The sequence below is a fragment of the Rhizophagus irregularis genome, chromosome 22, assembly GCF_026210795.1.
Source record: "Rhizophagus irregularis chromosome 22, complete sequence".
Classification (NCBI taxonomy): domain Eukaryota; kingdom Fungi; phylum Glomeromycota; class Glomeromycetes; order Glomerales; family Glomeraceae; genus Rhizophagus; species Rhizophagus irregularis.
In genome coordinates, this window is record NC_089450.1 from 930872 (window position 1) to 952486 (window position 21615).

The 21615-nt window shown below is 26.5% G+C and overlaps 3 protein-coding genes across 3 annotated transcripts; 2 read left to right on the top strand and 1 right to left on the bottom strand.

The window, feature by feature from the left end:
* Window positions 1-13004: 13004 nt before the first annotated feature.
* On the top strand, window positions 13005-13244 carry OCT59_014475 (uncharacterized protein; the record flags this gene model as incomplete). Its single annotated transcript, XM_066150045.1, has 1 exon — window positions 13005-13244. The coding sequence occupies one exon, from the start codon at window positions 13005-13007 to the stop codon at window positions 13242-13244; it is 240 nt and encodes a 79-aa protein (XP_066002256.1).
* Window positions 13245-13951: 707 nt separating this feature from the next.
* OCT59_014476 (uncharacterized protein) lies at window positions 13952-14281 on the top strand (the record flags this gene model as incomplete). Its single annotated transcript, XM_025311537.2, has 1 exon — window positions 13952-14281. The coding sequence occupies one exon, from the start codon at window positions 13952-13954 to the stop codon at window positions 14279-14281; it is 330 nt and encodes a 109-aa protein (XP_025170641.2).
* A 2702-nt stretch (window positions 14282-16983) lies between these two features.
* On the bottom strand, window positions 16984-21615 carry OCT59_014477 (uncharacterized protein; the record flags this gene model as incomplete). The annotated part of the gene is made up of 4 exons (XM_066150046.1): window positions 16984-17012; window positions 17140-20548; window positions 20631-20971; window positions 21042-21615. 4 exons carry the CDS (start codon window positions 21613-21615, stop codon window positions 16984-16986), a joined length of 4353 nt encoding a protein of 1450 aa, XP_066002257.1.

Below are 21615 nucleotides of genomic sequence, written 5' to 3' on the forward strand. Positions count from 1 at the left end.
AAATATTATTCAATCGAGTAAGAAATTTTGTGTCTTTTATGTCTTAAAATGGTTAGACAAGGAGTTTAGTTTGAAGTTCTACGATGACGTATTGGACAAGCACAAATGCAGGGGGCTGTTGCAAATTTTTTGCTTGAAACATTTTGCATACATTTCGATGAGATCACGTGACTAAAATGTCTAACCGACAGTATTAACCATCACCGGTGTAATACCTATGCCCGTGATAAATCACGTTGCCACCATAGGTGTTGACAAAATAATACTTTATTAATATATAAATAAATACAATAATATGCTCGGTTTAATAATATTAAATAATGGTTAAATATTTATCCTAAAAATTCTAAAATTCATTTTTAAAATTCGTAACTTGGTTTTTAAGTCTAGATTGTCCCCTTTTTATGTTTTATTTTGTATCACCTTAACCTGTTTTATTGCGTTGGACATTTACAAATTGTTTGGACATTTTCTCAAAAATATCAAAATGTCCACAAATTATTTTTCAAATAAATATTTGTCCACTGACAAAATTAGTATTCCCAAATAATTTACCAACTTGTCCAACATTTTCATAAACCGTCTATTTAGATCAACATAACTTATCTCCTTAAATGTAACGTTTCCTCAGTTATTTCATGATCTACAAATTAATCACTTGATATCCTAATCACCTGAATTTCAAACTATACTAATATTAAATATAATACTGCGCCCCACAATTATTAAATCTACTAGGTAAGTTACGGCATTACACCGGTGGCGAGATCGCGTTGTTCATACTTCATATTATTTCGATGACCTTTTTTTTTAGTAGGTTGATGCTTATTCATCACCCTATAAGTGTGTGCAAATGCAAATTTTTTATGAGAACAAGCACAGTTCTTCTGTGTTAAATTTCGAGAATAGGCAAATTTCTTGTTGTTCAATGACTGATTCGATGCAAATTAATTTCTAAATCATCGGTAGTTGGATCTTCATGAAACAATTCATTAAAGTCGGGAATTTCTTTATTACAAAATTCTTTTGCCAATTTGGCTAAATTTTGTTTTAAGTTATTCATAATTTCTGTAAAGCACTAATTAAAATTTTTTTTTCTATATCGACTAAATTTTTTTAACTATTTTTAATCATGAATTTTTTGAATTGATCTTATATAAATAATTCTTTTAAATTGTCACATGATTTGGTAATGTTACTTTTAATTATGGTATTTATGTTATTTTAAAAACAATTCTAATAATTTCGATTCAAGAAAACATTTTTTTCTGGGTCGATTAGATAACAAGGAAATTTCAAAATTTGAATGTTCTAGTTTCATATTTCTAGCGAACTTAAATTTTATTTCTAAACTTGAATTATTTGATCGCATTTAAATTTTATTTGTTTCGCTAATGCAAGTATTGCATAAAATATGCTTGTGCCAATATTTAAATTCGCAGTTTAATAAAAAACAAAAGCCATAAAATTCAATTTCATTTTCTTTTATTTCATGATTTTCCAAAATACAGTCGCAAGCACTATACCTTTTGAGTTTATTTTCACTTAGTATCCTCCTATAATTGTGATGATTTGCTTCTTTCATATTTCATATGTTTCTTTATACTTTTTTTTTTCCTTAAATAATTTATCATGCATTGTGTATTAATATTACTAATTACGAATGATGAGAAATTTATTTTTTTAAAAACTTTTGAGAGATTTATTTTACGTCACTGAATATATTGAGTTATATAAACATAAATAATACGAATATAAATATTATTACTAATACTTTCATTGAATTTCAACTCAATGTATTATTTTTTTAACATGTATTATTATAGTTATTTTGGCATTATCTTAAATGAACATAAAATTATGATCAGTCAAAAATTTTATTAGTATTTTCATTAAATTCATTGAATTTTTTAAAAAATTATAATATGTATTATGTAATAAAATTATAATCAACTCACTAATTATTTAGTCGCTAAAGCAATAACATACAATTATTGTAATTATTTTAGCATTATCAATAAAAAAATTAAATTTGATTGCAATAAAAAATGTAAATTTATGGTCAATCAGAATATTTTATTAGGATTCATTGAATTTTCTAAAAAACTATAAAGTGTATTATTTAATAAAATTAAACTAAAATTTATACAAAATACAAGATCATTTATTTCAAATTACAATAAATTTGTTAATAACGTTAATTTAAAGTACTACGATACATTTCTACTTCACAATATTCTTACAATAATTGAATATATCATTCTCTTTGGGTTTGGTATTCGACATTTTACATGTTAAGATTCGAAAGATTAGTATAATTCTAATGTGCAATTATGTGCAATTTATTTGTTTTTATTGTTTTATTGAATATCATCATGCAATATTAATCCATACAGCAATTTACATATTTAACTGATAATGATTTTAACAAAGCATAAATTATGAAAAGAAATTATCAGAAATCTATTAAAAAAGATTGCAAATTTAGGCAATCTCAGGTTGGCGAATAAATGTGGCATTAAATCTTTCCCTTACATCGTTTAAAATCCACTCAATAGGAACAACGTAATAAAATGGATGACCGTCCGTAACATTAATTCCCATAATCTTCCATGCATGTCGAATACTGGGAAGCCTGAATCACCTTTTATACCTGTACATTAAAAATTAGATTCAATCAGAAACAAAATATAAGTATTTCACTAGTTATAAACTTTACATATGTGTAAATACAGTACTATTATTTCAATTAACTTACCAAATTTATTAGATTCATCATTTATGCTGACAACCCGTAAAGAAAATCTTTTCTTTCATTCTTTGTCCAATCTCTTTTTTCCATTAATGATAACTGGAGGAAAAAAGTGACTCACTCTATCTTCAATGAAACCTCCTGTTGTAAAAGTGCTTCTTCCAATTTTTTAGACATATCCATAGTTGACAATATCATTGATAAGAGCTTGATTATCATTTTCATTTATTTCAGAGTTGATATTACAAATTTCAGTAATTGTAATATTACTTCCCAATGGAACATTTGGCATTCCTAGTATCTTCCAATTTTCAATCTCACAGAATGCGTAATCGATATAATAGAGATTATGATTGGATCCAATTAATTATATTCGGAGACCTTTGCACAAGGTCAGCGTCAATCTTAAGAATAATTGTTAGAAAAAATATCATGTAATAATAATTTTATAGATGGCATACCTTGTCAAATTTTCCTGGTTGAAACACTTCACTTCCTTCCTCCTTTACACTATGTTTAACTGTTAACATATAATTCTTACTTGGCTCTGCAACGTTTTTAAACAAACCTATAGCCATCAACTTTTGGACTATTAATACTTATGCCAGGTATAATGAAAATCAAAATCAACATCGTATTTAACTAAACTGGAAACCCTTCAAATTCTGATGGTAAATAGTCTAACAATTTTATATATTAAAAGGAAAAAAATCAAACTTTATATTAGCTTCATCAAGTTTTTGATGCTTGATATGTTTATGTTTGGTTAAGAAATCATCTAAATTACGGTATGGTCATTTTTCAACAATTTTACCAGCGGTAACAACCCTATCATCAGGAATAATATTTTTAATTTTTGTCAGTTCCGAGAAATACTAGCGTCTCTTCTGAGATGTAAACAAAGATTCTTTATTATCTACCAATCCTATGTTTACTGCTGATAATGGAAGAGATTCAAATACTGTAGTAAATTTATCTTCAACATCATTAAATATACCAAATGATCACTTCTTATGATTGGAGTGATTTTTCGTCCATTAAGATTCACTGCAATGGTTGTGATTTTTTCTATGTGTATCATATTGGGTTAAAATGTAATTCTGTTTCATTGATATTATATTAAGTAATATACTAACCTGTTAAGTAAATGTTGACTCGGAATAATCAGCGTTAAATAGTGAAATCATCGAAAGGTTGCTATCACCAATACACTCACCAACATCAAATGACTTGATAATTCAAGCCCTAGGACAGATTGTTGCCTCTGATTTTTTAAAGTAAAAACCTCTTGGTTTTCGAAAAATAGCGTATAGTCGCATTGCCACATGATCGAATAATTATCAATATTACCCTTAATCATTTTAAGGCTGATAATGTTTATGATACTTTTCAAAGATTTAAGTGAATATCATTGCTAATACTTCTCTCATTAAGTCTCCTTTTAATCTTCTTTTTAATCTTCCTTTTAAATTTCTTAATAGTAGACACTCTGTTTATTTCAATGGTAAAAAATATTCATCTATGATTTTAAAAGGTTCATCTAAAATGATGCTGGTTGAGCCTTTATTGATATTATAAGTTTTTTTAAGTCTGGTTTGAAGTTAAAAGGAAAAGACCCTAATTCATCTCGGTTAAATAAGACAAATATTAAAAAAAATTTTAGACATATTTAAAAATATTGATATGTATAAAAAGGCTGTAATAAAATAGTGCAGAAAAGGATAAATAAATGGAAAAAAAAAGGTGTGAATGATGTAATAATAACTATTTTAGTACATGAATTATATTTTTTTTTCGCATAAGTAATTTGATTTATTAAAATTTTGATCAGTATATTAAAAACAAAATTATTATCTTTATGAATTGTAAATGATGAGTAAAAATTTTTGCATAATTTTTTTCAACGAATCATTATCTCCAAATTTCCACCCTATGATTAAAATTGTTAGTGTCAGCTATTAGGTAAATCCGTAAAAAAGATGAAATTAATTTTTAATAAATAATATTTTATATTAATCTTCTATACAATTATTTTATTTAATTGCGAGCATATCAATATATCAGTTGCCTGACATGTTGATCCAAATGATCATTTTTATAATTAATCATCAATTCATTCTAATAAATCTAATTATCATCATGTGCTTTATCAAGCTCGTCCTTTAAAAACTTAAGTAGGAATAAAAGTATAATTTTAACAGCAAAAATACATGTAATGTTGCAATAGGAAAAAGATTTTTTTATCAATAAGAAACCCTTAATTAATAATATATATTTCTTGTCAAGCATAATTTTGCCAAAGAAAAAACTTTTACTATGGTAATAGAGGTGGTTTTTCAAATAGATTTTGGTTATATTAAAATTTCTTTGCCGGGTTTTTAATACAAGTACTATAGAAACAAGATTATTAGATGTATTTTTGAGTATAAATTTAATAAACGAAACTTAGTTGTACGGTACTAAAACAATATTTAATAATATTTAATAAATATTTTATTATTAAGAATTTTATAAATAAATTTCTTAAAGTTTCTTTTGATCTTTGATCCAATTAAAAAATTGACTTGATAAATTAAGTTGTCAAAGTTGGTGGAGTCATGACTAAAAAATAATCAGACAACAGCAAATATGATACCCGAGACCTTATAATTTTGTTCAACGCCAGTTTTGTCTTTAACTTATTATTATCTTCGGTAAGCTATAGCAACTTTACCTCGTGAACGTTGCTCATAAACATTGGGGCTACTCTTCATAACATTAAATATCATTATCTTGAGATGCGCAAAGGTGAGATCTTCTTTAATAACCATATCATTACCAGAAATTTAGAAATATTAATTGGGAAAGGTTTAATATTTATTTTATTTTTTTATTTTTATAGTTTCGGGTAAAAAGGTTGATAAATTGAAGAAAAATCTTTGTACATAATTTTTGTTTACCTAAATAGTTGTGGAATAAGAAAGATAATTCTGTTGGTATGATGTGATGAATTAATAGGAATACTGGGTGGTTGTGATCAAGGATCGGTCTAACGTTAGACGCTTCGTTAAGGTGCTTGAATAATGGTGAATTATCTACTCGGTGAGGTATAGGGAAAGGTTTAATATAATTTATTTATTTTATTACTAAAAGAGTCGTAGAACCCAGACTATTACAAATAAAAGAAAAAAGAGTTCGAAAAGACTTAAAACTAGTATGTGTGTATAGACCTTTGTTCTTCATCCCCTACGAGACCCCACTCTTCGATCTGTACTATTTGATAAAGTAGGACTACGCTAATAAATCAAATGGGAACCTTAATAAAAACCATCCGAGAGACTAGCAACTATCTACAAAAAAAGAAAGTTAAAGGGCGGGTAAAATAGTCTAACTTTATCTACAGTTGTTAATGATGGAAATGTTCCGTGTAATGAAAGGTTTAATATAATATTTTTACAAAAAATTTATATTATTGACCACTCTTAAATCACGTGATACCGATAAAATATTTTGTACAAAATGTTATATTTTCTGTATATAAACTATAATTCCTTTTTTTTAAAAAAAATAAATAAATAAAAATGGATAATGATCTTTCAAAACTTAAGATTCAAAAAAAAAAATTGTATTTACTTAAAGTGCTTAAAGTGCCGACTTCGCTCTAAAACGTTTATAATTATAAATAAATATTTTACAAGTGAAAAATAAGACTGAAAAGCAAAATCAAAAGCCCAAAGGTAATGAAAATAAAACAAAACCAAAAATAAAATCAAATCTTAAAAAAGAATGGAAAAATGAGATTGAAGAAACCAAAGAAAGACTATAAAAAAATGGAAAATGAAACCAAGCCCAAGAAATCTAAAAATTCTAATTGTATTATTTCAAAATTTTTTTTTTTTTTAAAAAGAAAAGACTTTTAGCGTCTTTTTATTTCAAAAATCAAAATTTTACTATCATTTCATGTATTCGGCATTAATTTGAAATATGACTTGCCACTTTCAATTTCATATACTTTCATTAATCAAACTATCAAGGTAGAAAGTCAGTTGTTTATAATTTTTTATTCAATTTCAGATTAATACGTTGCTACATCTGGTACACATTTACTATGTAATCACCGACACAATTGTCTCCTTATCGATTACTTTGTTTTTAAATTATCCTCAGTAAAATATCTGCTAAGAAGACGTCATCTTCGGTAGAAAATCTTTCAAGTTTATTTCTGTTATTTTCAACCTTTTTACCATCGACCTTCCAAAGTTTCAGACTGGCAAAATTGTTAATATTAAGTGATTTAAGTTTGTCACTTATTTCATTAAAGTCAAGAGACTTGATATGCGAAACTTGAATATTATCATGGTTGATATTATTATTAGAAACAACGATTGCTGCGCCAACGAATTTTCATATTTCTCGCTTCGAAGTAAACAATTTAAGGAAAAGCACATGTTGAATATTTTTCTGTAAAGAGATAAAATGTATTTTTTTTTAGAGAAAGAAGTTTTGAGAAAACTTGAGAAATTTTGAGGGATATAATATACTTTTAAAAACCTCTCTGGATACATCATTAATAATAAAATAGTAAAATTTTATGCAAAAGAAATGATTAATGAAAAATTATTATCATGAAGTATTTATAAAAAAGGTTAGTATTGACTAAGTGTGGGAAAATCATCTGCAGGAAAGTCATTCTACAAATACATTCGTAAAATAACAAGGAACCTATAAACTTTTTATTGTTGTTGTCACGGTTATCCGATTTTAAATGAATTTGATTGGCTAAAAAATTAAAATTTGCACCTTGCCCGCTTATGATCACGAATACTTCAAATTTTTTTCGCTCCTTGGCTTCCAAAAAAAGTTTTTATTGACTCGTTAAACATTCCTGTTATGGAAAAGAGAATAAAAAGTAATAAATTTGCTACACTTTCTGTGACCAAGTTAATATTGAATTTACTTGCTCATTTATATTATACATTTGATTATCACCATCATAAGTAATTCCCAACATTGCTTGTTCTTCCGGTGTAAATTGATTATTATAATAATAATAATAAAATTCTTCTCCTTCAAATAAATATGGTTCCTCTAATGGAGATTCCGATAAATGAGAATTTAGGTATGAATAATGTATTATTATCTCCTATTGAATTTATTGAATTTTGAAATTCGATATTTTCGATATTTTCGATATTTTGTTCGATATTTTGTTTCATGGTTTGTTCCATGTTTTACGCTTTGATTTTGATATTCGACGAAAAATATTTTGATATTTTTTGGTTTTTCAAAGAACAAATGTTACGAACGAAATTGAAGTGGAAATTTCGCCTCTTCAGGACCTCGGAAATATTTTCTATGGGATTTATAAAAATTTTTTATATCAATCTATTTCTTTATATGTAATTTGTAGATTAAATCAATAGAATCAAAATTTCTCACAGTATTTATTTCTATTATTCTTTTAAAAAACATAAATAACTTGACAAAAGCGTAGGGATGATCGGCCGATCAACTCTCTTTATGCCGCAGTGATGGCAAATGACTAGGTCATTTGCCCATTTTGAGATGACCTCCGAATGACCTTCGAATGACCTAGTCATTTAGGTCATTTGTCATTTGAGTCATTTAAAATTAATGCTTTATAATTCAGGCCAAGTTAATGATGCCGGCCAGAATTATGAACTTCTAATATCATGTGAAAATTTTATCCATGAAATAGTGAAATTGTATGAATAGTTCTGGCCAGAATTATGATGTAATTTTTAAATGACTAGGTCATTTGTCATATTTACCCCAGTATAAACGCCACAAAAAATTTCCACCCCACGTGATTTTTGGCCGGCATTATATGTCTCGGCTGGCATTAAGAAATTAAGCATGTGACAAATAAGGTGTGACAAATAGGATTTCACACACTGAAAAAAATCTAAGTCCCTGGAATACATAGTAAAAATGGAAAACAGGAAAGGTGTGATGCCGGTGACAAATTTTAGGGTCACGTGGGGGTGGAAAAATTTGGTGGCTATACTGGGGAAGATATTTGTCATTTAATGTTGAAATGACCCAAATGACACGTGACCAGTCATTTGAGTCATTTGAGGTCATTTGAGTCACTGGCCAACACTGCTTTATGGTTGTGTAAACAACGATTTGTTATTCAACTTATTCAACAATCATTTCACTTATATTTGTACATACAATGAACAATTAATTATTATATGGTAGTATTTCATTTTATATTTATAGATGACTAAAAATAGTTTAATAACTAAAACTTTATTTTTTTATATTATAGTGCATAAGAAATTATTTCCGTAAAAATACTAAAAAATGAAACAAGAAAAATTATTTAATAATCGGTAAACACAAGTTTCTTACTTTTTAAACATAATTGATTCTATTTTCCTTTTCCCTTGTTTTATTTGTAGTTTATGTGTAAAATCCCTTTTATACATTTAAAAACTTTAATTAAAAATTTATTTATCCCTTACCTCTAAAACCGGGGAAATAATTTTCTTATAACGAAACTTGAGTTCCTAAAAAAAATTACCATTTTTGTTAATTTAAAAGGAGTTCAAAATAACTCTATTATAGAATCTAACCAAATATTATTTACTTTGAAAAAATATAATACTTTGTATTATTATTATTATTTACTGTATATCAATATTACGACATCAACATTCAATTATTATTTCACAATGAGATAATTTGAACAATTTAACATGTGTATATGCAATAAATGCAATAAATCTATTCAAGAAACTTAACCAAAAAATAGGAACATATAAATCCCTTTCAATATAGATAAGACAATAATAAATGACCCTTTTTTTTCTTTCTTCTCTCTCTGTTATAATAAAAAAGATTTTCATTGTGCTTCGGTTAATATAATTTAACGTGAAATTATATAACAAATGTCGTTGTTTGAATTACGCAATTTTTAAACACGATGCATGATAGAAAATCCTTAAATGAGATATATTCTATTTAGAAATTCTGGGAATGGCTTGGTTCCGATTTTACTTTGAGTGTGGCTGAATCACGGGATTTTTTTTGGCTGTCGTATAACCTTGTATGCAGTTGATATCCGTTTTCGTGCTTCTAAATCGCAATATTTAATTGGAATGTTTTTGATACATCACTTATTTGGTTATGAAAGTCCATAAAATGAATTTTTTGATGGACATTACCGATCTTTATAAAGCCATTTAAGTCAAAAATAACAAAGTAAGAATAAAATGAAACTTTATCAGGATGTTCCGAACTTTATATATGGAATAATTGGAATATAAAAGGTAATTAAAATATTAAAATGTTTAAAATAAAAATATCCCCAAATAAATATTTTCGATTGTTTTTTTATTTACCTATTAATTTACCTATTAATAAGCAAGGTAAATATAATTATTATATTTAAACACATGAACTCATTTTTTTTCTTTTTGTACTTTTTTTGTTTCTTTATTTTAATGTGTCATTGATATTATTAATGAACTAAATAAATATCATATATATATATAAACAATGTGGACATCCTCGTATTATCACATTATTGCTGATCATTTTGCCGATCATTTGTTAATTATCTATTTGATATCATAACAAAACCACCATTTTGGGTTATTTTTTGCAAATTCTGCTATACATTATCAAAATTCATATAAAAGCTCGAAAATCAACGTTTTCAAATCCAAAAATTAACCAAAACTTGGCCGAAAATGGGCTTAATTTTTAATAATTAGAAAAATTCAAAGTAATTTGATGATATTGCATCAACCAGTGATCAGAATTTAATGTTTTATAGCTTGTTGAATTCATCTCATCAAGACGAACATTTTTATAGTAAGCTCATAACCGAAATATTTACACAAAATTGATTTATACACGACGATCACTGGTGGTGTTTTTTTCATCTGTGCATTATGCACGTCATTGCTTTGTATTTGAAACATGTTGGTGATTATTCCATCTGCATAATACAGTAGCTTGTGGCCTTGTACGAAGTCTTTTAATAATTGTAATTTTTCATATCTACTTGAGAATATTATTATCCATTGATAGCAAATTATTTATTTCAGATGATAATTTTAAGCTAAATTGTTCCTTTCCAATGGAAATGGTAAGCTTCCGTGGATGTCCATGTTCCCTTGCATACTACTAAGTATTCTTAATTCCGTAAATTAGTCTTATTTTGCTAATTTTTTACCCGGTTTAGTTTAGCAATTTTCTTTTTTTTTTGAGACTACATAAAATTCAAAGAAGATGGAGGTCAAGAAGGGTTTAAATTTAATGAATTAATGAGGAGAGCGAATGCGAATGACCTTCTACAAAATAATGCACATTACTTCATATAGCCACTATCCTAAACAACTTAACTAAGAGTTTTTTTGTATCGAATAATAATCATATTTGGGACAGTTTTATTTGCTATTTTTAGCAAAAAAGTATCCCTTAAAAGAAATTATATAACTAGGACAACGGAAACCGTTTAAGTCCTTCGGACGTTACTTTGTTGTATTTGTTTAATGATACGGGTGCAACTAAATTACTATATTTCAGAGGCTCGTATTAAAAAAAAGAAAATTTGTGACGGAGACAGGGAATAACACAAATTTTATTAATGCAGTCCTTCGGACAATTATTATTGATATTCACTCGAAAGCTTGGGATACTTGTATTAGTAAGGCTGATGAATAATAAGATTGTCCTATAAGAGTACAATGGTACTTTTTCGGTAATACATCCTATATAAGTATTAATCAAGTTCTCTTTTAAAGAAGAAAATGATACCTTCGTTATGTAAAAATGCGTTTAATTACTTTAATAGTATCATTAATAATTATTTGTACTATGATGAAGAATTGTACCAGAATTTGAAAAAATCAATTTAGAAATTATGCTTTTAATAATGTTTAAATTGCAATTTACAATACAATTTGATATTTTTTTATATTAAAATCGGAATATTTAAATCTTTAAATTTAGACTTTTACTATCATGGGCGGCCTTTCGAAATTATAAATCAATATAGTATTTATTGCCAGTTATTATTTTTATTGAATATTATTGACATAAAATCAATAATAGTACTAATAAAATTTCAAAATATGTTTTGTTTAATAGTTATTGGACAGAAAATTTGATTGCTCACGTAACTGCACATGATAAAATCGTAACAATAGGCTAGAGTTGCGATCCGTCAATCCGTAAAATAAACACATTTCTGCCATTCTATGAATATTAAGTCAATAAAAAGAATATTATTTTTTTTGAGATATCTTATGAATATCTATCAATACATAATATGATAAAAAAAAATAATAAAAGTAGGGAGAAAATTAAACGGATTGAAATTCATCCGGATTGGATGAAAATCAATCCGTTTTTATTTTCTCTTTTTTTTTTGTATTAAATAGTAATTTTTTAAATTACTAGATTGTGCATTGGAATGCAGTCTTATAATATATAAAAACTATTTAATCTTTATTGCCAAAAATGCGCCCTTTCGGATTCATCCGGGTCAAGGTACGTAATAATTTTCTTTGTATAGTACGACAAAGAAGGTTTGTTAAACTCAAAAACGACGATTTTCATTACAGATTTTCTATTTATATTTCTACAAGTTTGTTTGTAATACCATATTTTATTTAACATGATGTCAATCACGCTTCTCCTAAAAAGAGCCATCCTTCTTAAGAAATTGATTATCCTGTATATCTGTATATCGACTCTTAAATCAGCCACACAATACATGACCATCTATTAATTTAAATTAAATAGATAGTTCGTGATAAATTCGTGTTTATTTATTAAATTCGCGTCAAGTAATAATTAATACTTTCAGAGATCTCAAATTTATTTTAAAAACAATTTTTTTTCATAAATCTTTGGTTTGAACTAATTATAAAAATTTCGATTAATTTGTAAAAAAAACATATGTTCGCTTATACGAAATTATTTGAAATTTTTACCGAGCAATTAGCGAGTGATACAACCGATTCTGCATATTCGATAAAATCTTATCTAAATATGGTGCGATTTGCGATATGTGCAATGATTTTTTCCATTTAATTTTCCAAAGGACAAAAGTTGTCCATTGGATTTTTTTTTTAAGGACAAAACTTTAGTCCTTAATAAAATAAGAAATTTTTTTTTAAAAAAATTATATAAAAGCAACTTCATCCTTTATAGAAAATTAAATAATTGTCCGGTTTCGTTTTAAATTTTAATATAAAAAGACCTTTGTTTTTTAGTATTTATTTTACTAAATATGAGCTCAGTACATCAAGACGATGCTTTAACCGTCCCTATCAAAATCAATTTAAATTACACTCTATTAATAATGGATAATAATCCTAACCCTACTGATAATGGATCTAATCAACCACCAACCGTTAATCAAGTTCAAATAGTTAAAATGGAAAATTCTAGCAATGCTTCTGATAATAATATCTGTTGCATCGATTTCTGTCGCCTCCTGGATGCTTTACTTTCGATATTTCGAGATTAAAAATATATTTACAATAATGTAGCTTATTTATATTAATGATTTGACGTTTGAGTGTAAAAAAATAATTACCAATAAAAATTAAAATTGATTAATTTGTTATAAGTATTTTCGTAAAACTTTAATATTATGAAAATACTACAAATATTTTTATTAATTAATTAGAAATTTTATAATTATTTCTTATTATTTATATTACGTCAATTAAATGTATTAGAATCTGTTCATTTCATTTATTATTATTTGATACTCATTTTTACTCGATAAATTATTAATTTAACTAAAACCATTTGAATTAAAATCTTTATTTAATAAAAAAAAATAATTTTAAAAAAATCAAACCTAAACGGGAAAAGAATGAGAAAACCCAAATTTTTCGGGTTGAAAAAAAAAACTAAACCGAAAGAAGAAAAGGTCAAAAGGGAGAAAAATTTTTTTTAAAAAAAATCGGACAAAAAAAATTAATAATCAAAAAAAAAATTCTGATTAAAATAAAATTTTATTAACTGTTAAGATTTAAGGGGAGGGGTCATTCATATTGGGGTTGATGTTACATATTTCCTAACAAGCCATATTAATTTACTACGCCATTTGTAACAATGTCTCAATTTTCGGTTAAGGTTAAACACAGTTGAGAAAGTTTCTCACTCACATGCTACCTCCTTTTACCATTTGCGTATTTTTTTTCATTACAGTTGCGTTACTTTACAATGAAACAAACATATTTTCGCGAGCCAAAATATTCCGAGAGTTATCTTATTTCAAAGCCACAGAACCTATATGAACAGTATGTAAATGCTTTTGCATTCTCCGAAATGGTGAAAAATCAGAATACAACCTTGAATAAAAAGGAACTGCAGCAGCATGCGCAAAATAGTTGGCGAGAAATAAGAACAAAAGATAAAAATATTATTCAGAACATTATTTCTGAATTATTAAAAACTCCTGTTCAGCCCTCTTTTTCCAATTTTTCCAATTTTTCTTCGAAAAATACACCTGCAACTGAACGTGAACCTTCTAATGATACTCAATTTCCATAAAACGCGATAGCACAAAGACATTCGTTTACTCTTTTACAAAATTCCAAGACTGATTAAATTAATTAAAAAATAAATAAAAAAGAAGGAATAATTAGTGCAGGCCAAATTTATATTTCCTAATACGTGATTTGTAATTATAACTTCATATCGTAAGCATCTTTGAACCAATTTTTAAATAGTATCTACAATTTTTTATTATTAATGATTGAAAAAAAAATTATACTGTAGTATATGAGATTAATGAGAATTCGACATCGATATCTGCAACTGTGAAAAATTGAGCTAATTATAATAATAAAATTTAATTACAAACAAAAAATTGAAATTTTTGTTGGCGTGTTTCTATTTTTTATATCGAATAAAATTAGTAATTCATTATTCACGTTGAAGAGTTGAAGAAAAAAAGATAAAAATTTTTTTAAAGAGTAAACGGTCTAGATATTAGGCATATTGTTATGAGATTAATTTCTTTTAAATGTAGATATTAAAATAACTAATTTATTAGAATCTGAAAATTAACTTAGTTCGCTGATCATTGCATTCTTTGCACAAGTAATGATCATGTTGCCCTCGCTCGTTGCAATCATTAATATCGCACCTTTCATTAAATATATGCAGAAATTTTTTTTTTTAACTTTACAGTTGTAACAGCATTGATTACAAATCATGCTTGATGCCTCACATCTATTACACACAAGATGGGAGTGCGATCTTCTTGTTTCATAACCCGATCTTATGCATTCTGAACGTTTATAATTATAAACTTTTTTTGCATTGACATTTCTTTCACATATATCACATGTATTAAATTTATCCAGACTAATCATTAGCTTACGGTAACCCTCACTTTGACTAATGATCATCAATTTGAAAATTGAAATTGTTAAAGGTATAAGAAGAAGTTTATTAAATATAATAAATAGTTTTTTGCTATAAGATATAAAAACTAGGTATAATTTAACTAATGATATATAAAATTAGTCGAATGGAAAAAAAAAATTAAGGGCTACTCCTGAATAATAAATTAATTGATTTAGTTTTGATTTTGTTTAGCAAATCCTTATTATAAATTATTAGACTTTTTATGAATTTTGAGCTTATTTAATAACTTTCTTTTCATTTCTGGAAATTCATCATTATTCCATTCATCATTTTTAATTTGCTCTAGAACTTTTCTGCGCGTCTCATCAAAATTAGCATGATAATATCTAATAAAATAATAAAAAAAATAAATCAAAAATTCTGAATAAGATAATAAAAAGTAAATTGAGAGAGCTATATGAGAAACTTACATCACATCAGGAAACCAGGTTTTCCAACGTCTTTGATTTGGAAATAAGTAAAATAGCTCAATGTCCGACAAAATCTAACATTTTTAAGAATAAAATAAATACTCGTTATTATTACAATATCAAATTAAGAAATACTGTGGGTAAATAATATATATTATTATAGGACTTTATAAATACCTCTGCCTTTTGCATAAAATACGAAGCCCTATTATTATCTTGCTCAATAGCATTACTAAGTAATCCAATTAACAAATTCATAAGATATATAGCGATTAATAAAGAGAATAAAACCATTAATCCGGCAAGTGGTGGATTATTTCCATACTCCCATTTAGATAAAGAATTTAAATCTCCTATTAAAAAAGTTAATAGAAAAATAATTTGGTTATATCAAATATTTAAAATTAAAAGAAAATAAAGACGGAGAATGAATATTAATTATACCTATGAGATACAAATACATTGAAAAAAGTGAAGTTCCATAATTAGTAAACAAATTTGTGTTATTATTAGGTTTGTCCTCTAACTTCCAAGGATTATTAGGGTCGTCATTATCTGCAGGCGGCTGTTCAGTTAAACTATAAATGTCCCTCGGTTTCAAAAGAATAAAAAAAGCATGAGCAAAGCTCACAATGATAATAATTAAAACGATTAAGAAGGAAGAAATCTTTTTTGCAACACTAATAATAATTACAAAATAGACACCAAATGATTCTAAAGCTCTAAAAAACAACAAAAATTTGAAATCTAATAATAGACATGAAATTGAAATCAAAAAATAAATTTTATCACCAGTACATAACCAATAAATAGATGTACAAGTAGGAATTAAATATGCTCCCAAATCTAAAATAATATATAATATACAATACATATTAGTACTTAGTAATATATTTGGTGGGCATATGATAAATAAATAAATTCGTTTCTTACCAAAATAGTTCCAAGGATCCAAAATCCATTCAATAGGATCATATATGAACTGACGAAATTCAAAAATGAAGTGAATAAATCCGAGAATAATTGAAGCAATTAAAAGTCGTTCTCTGATATTATCAGGTATTAACTCTCTAGTAAGTGTTGTAGCAGCTGTAAAACATCCAAGTAAAGCGGTAAATAAAATCCAAATTCCGAAATAATAATATTTTCCATACAAATTCCACTTGAAATTAATTAATGCTTCTCCATTCCATGTCTTATATATTGATCTATTGATTGTTTTTACAAATGGACTTGGCTTGGGCTTTATTAATTCCTTCCACCAATCATATTCATGTGGATAACTAACAAATTTGATATAGGGAACAATAAAAGTAATTGTGGGTTTTGGTTTTTCATCAGAAAATATTGAATTAATTCTCTTTGATATATAGTAATAATATCTATAGTAAATCTCAGTAAACCCATCAGTTATAATCTCATTAATAATGTTAAAATAACTTAAAATATAAAATATTGGAAAGGAGATAGGGAATGTTAAGAAAAATATTAAACATTCAAAGATTCCAAATATTATTAACACTAAGACTCTAATAACTGTTTTATCTGTGTGGTTATAAATATTACTAATTTGTTGAATACATTTTGTCCAAAAGATGGATCGTGATAAATCAACTATTTCAATATTAGAAAATGAATAAAGATGTGAAGTTCTAAGAGGTACTATTTTATAGTTAGGTGAATCTATTATCATGTTTGTATCCGATGAAAATTTCGTGACATATTCAGGATAGTATTTATTCAATAATTCCATTGACTTAGTAATAATGCTTAAAAATGCCTTATTATTTTCTGGGTCTTGATTAAAAAGATCTAAGCATTTCTTATAAATATTATCTATTAATTCTAAATCATTTGCCTCAATTGCGAATATTAACAATGCATTGTCATATTTTAAAAAATCTTCATTATTATTTTTAACATATGAAACCCATCCACGAATTAATTTATTACAATTAATTTCATCATTCTCTTTTGCTTCTTTTGCGAAGACAACATAAATTACTTTTTTGGTCATATTAAGAAACTTGCCACAGCAGTGCCTAGCGTCTTTATCAACTTTTGGGTTGCCGATCATCTTTTGGACCTTTTTGATACTTTGCTCAGGATCGTGCACATAATAAAAATAATTCAAAGAAATTAATTCCCGATCTTTAGAATTTAATCTCACATCTTTGTTTAAACGGAAAATAAAAAAACCGATCTTTGTTAAAATGGCAATCTCATCATTATTTATCATTTGTCCCATAAGTATATCGATACTTTCTTCATTTAAATCGCAAAATAAACGAACTAAATCTCTATCAGCCTTTAAACTATCAGTTATTTGAAATTCAAATTTTTTGGGATCCACTGCTAATTCTTCAATCTTATTTTTTCGTTTAATAAAATTTTCCTTTAATTCTTTTCTCCATTCACTATTTTCATTCTCTAATTTTTTAAATGTAGATATCCGTTCCGTAGAATCTTTTACTAATTCATCATTGATTTTACATATTACTATATTATTAATAATTTCGTTTCGTTCATGTTCATTAATATTGGCTAATTTTTCGATTTTAAATTTTCTTATATTATTAATAATATCCTCTGGTTTAGAATCACTTTCTAATTCTTCAATTTTAGTTTCTATATGATCAATAAAATCATCTGCTGGTTTAATTGAATCTTCCCCTAATTTCTCAATTTCAGTTATTCCTATCTCTCTAATTAAGTTTTCCAGTTTTTTAAATTTAGTTATTCGTTCTTTTTTATTTACCCATTTAATAAACTCATCCACAGAATTTTTAATTTCAGTTGCATTTTTCAAATTATTTTCCTCTGTTCCGTCAGTTGTAGCATTTTCTTCAATGAAATTGTTGGTAATAAAATTTTTCACTTCCTCTTCAATTTCATTTATATCTTCTATCTTATCTAATTCTTCGACAAATTCGATAAATTTATTCACGGATTCTTTAATCTTAGATTTCTGTGATTCCTGTTGCTCTTCACTAGCTGTTTCTATACTTTTAATAAAAGTTTCCTTTGCTCTATTGATCCTAATTTTTACATTTTCCTCAATAAACATTTTCGCTGATTCTTTAATCATAGCTTTCTCCACTTTATCAATAATAATACCATTTGCTCTTTCTCCCGCTAGTATATCTTCAAGAATATTCTTCCCCGATTTATTACTTTCGATTTTATCTATCTCTTTAGTGTAATCTTTCACTAATTTTTCAATAAGAATTTCAAACTTATTAAATTTCTCATTAATATTGCTGAGATTTTCTTCCTTTAAATCTTCAAATTTATTTCCTTCTATATATTCCTTTAATTGACTAGTAGTTTGAAATAAATTTCCAAATCTATTAGGTTTCGGTTTATTAACTATTATTCCAATTTTAATTATTATTTTGGTTAAATTTTTCACTAATTCTTTAATATCGAAGTTCTGTTCAATTTGATCAATATGATCCCTAGGAACTCCTTCATGTTCATTAGTATTTCTTTCTTTCTGCTTATCTATTTTTTTTACCAATTCTTTAATCCCATCATTAGTTTTATTTAGAGTTATTCCATTATAATGTTCCACTTCTTCAATCATACTTTCCAATATACATTCAATTTCATCATCAGTTAATAATTCTACATTGGTGGAAAAGTCTTTCTCTGATCTTTTAGTTTTAATAAGAAGTTTCTTCACGAATAATTTAATCTTAGTTACCTCTATCTCTTTAATAAACTTTTTTTCCAAATCATTAATTTTCTCATTTCGTTTATCTTTATCTGGATTGGTCTCAATAATTTTATTTATTTCTATAATGTAAGATCGTTTTATTAAATCCCTTATCTTAAGCAGCTCGCTCACTACTCTTTTATTTTCATCATAATAATCATCCTTTAATTTACGTAAATCTTCGATATGTTTTTCTTTAAAGATTCCTCCAATTGTTTTAATAATATCTTTAGCATCATTTTGTAATTCAATTACGAACCTACGAAGATAACCATCTTCATTTAAATATTTGATAATTTTCTCCTGTATCGGATCAATAACTTTTTCCACTAATGATTGTTTAATGCCCTCATCGAATGATCCTTTTTTATTTATCTGTTTTATCTTCTTGAGAAAATAATTTTCTAAATCTATTTTAATTTTCTGTTTTTTTTCGTTACTTTTTAATTCATTGATTAATTTTTCAATTAATTGAATTTTATCTTCTTGTTCAGTCGATTTTTTCTTTTTCTCCAATCTCTCTAAAACTTCTAAGGACATATCGTCACTCTTCCATTTACTCAATATTTTTTTCAAATTTTTTATCATCAGTTCAGCATCTAAATCCTTAGGTTCTTTTTCATCCAAATCTTTTAGTAAATTGTTCCTCAACTCCGATTCTGCATCACTCCTTTTCGAATTCATAGAAACTTTCTCTAATTCTTCCATTCTAAATTTCCAAATCATAGAACCTTTCTCTAAATGATATTTTCCTTCCTTCAATTCAGAAAAATTTGTATTCTCATACTCATAATTGTTGGCTTTCAATTCCTCACTAGGTTCAACTTTGTCAACTTTAATAGTGTGGTTATGGTAGACGAATCTATAGTTTGTATGTTGATGTTCAGAACGATAAAATAGATTACGAAGGTTTGATTGATTCGGAGTATTTGGTTGATTTGAAGGATCTTGTTTCGGAGGCTCAATTAATTCATCTGAACGAGTGCGTATTAATTTATTTAAACAATCACTATCCAATAAAGAAAGCAATAAACAACTTAAGGTTTGATCTTTAGTCATAAGATTATACATTCGTTTAATTAGTTTATCCCGCTTTCTATCTGAATCCTTTGAATCCTTTGAACTCTCTAAATATTTTAATTCAAATAACGCAATAGGAAATCCCAGTTGAATTGAATAAACTACAATTCTCTCATCTTTTAATCTAATACAAGTGTAATCTTCATTATTAAAAATTTTAATTTCCTTTGTGTTAATCTGTTAATTTATTTTAAGAAACGAAGAATTAGTTTTGATTTCAAATAAAATTTAGTAATATAAATGTAAATTTATTAATTACCCCATAAATATTTCTATATATAATTGTAGCGTAAGCAGTAGTGATGTCCCATTCGTATAAATCGTTATTTTTGAGAAACCAAATTTTATCATGTTTTGATATGCTTATCACTTCCGCTTCTTTGGGTACTGTATAAATCTTTTGACACTTACTTTTTCCAGATTGTATTGAATAAATGCAAACGATATTTATCATCTTGTAATAGCTGCTGACGTCTGCTGTACAACCGGTACACCATATAATAAATTCTCCTTTCAAGTTAAAATTACAAAATTGTACATTACTATAACAAAATTCAAAATACAAATCTATACTTTGTTTGTTATTCATATTGATTATCCCTAATAAAAAAAAATTGTTCATGAGATATTTACTATTTAACGATTATAATAGATAAGTAATTATATTTACCGATATTATGATCATCATAATCATCATCATAAATGTACGCCAGTATCTTATCATCAGATACACACATATGGCGAATTATTCTTTCATTATTTACTTTAGCACACCCGGCTTGTAAAACTTGGTCATTGTCTTCCGGAACTTCTTTGTTTCCTTGTTTGTTTTCATTTTTGTCGCCTTCTCGTATTACATATTTACATTCTCGTATATTTGTTTCGTTTTCATAAACATTCCAACCAACAAATTTTTTGCCTTTTTCACTTTCGTTATAAATAACAAGATACTTGCCGTTTGGCGATATGTTTATCATTGACTGAGCCCATTCAAGAGACTTATTTTCCTCGATCTCATTTTCAGATTGTTCAAGATATTTAGATATATATATATCAATGACGACGTTATTACTCATATTGGTTATTTTGGTTGATATCAAAGGTTCTCGTGGCACATTTTGTGGCACGTGAGCGTATTGGTTTTGTGGCATTTCTATCACGGTCTCAATTGGATGTGGCTGAGCCGGTTCAAGCGGCTTATTTTCAGAATCTTTATCAATGATGGCATCACTCATTATCTCCAT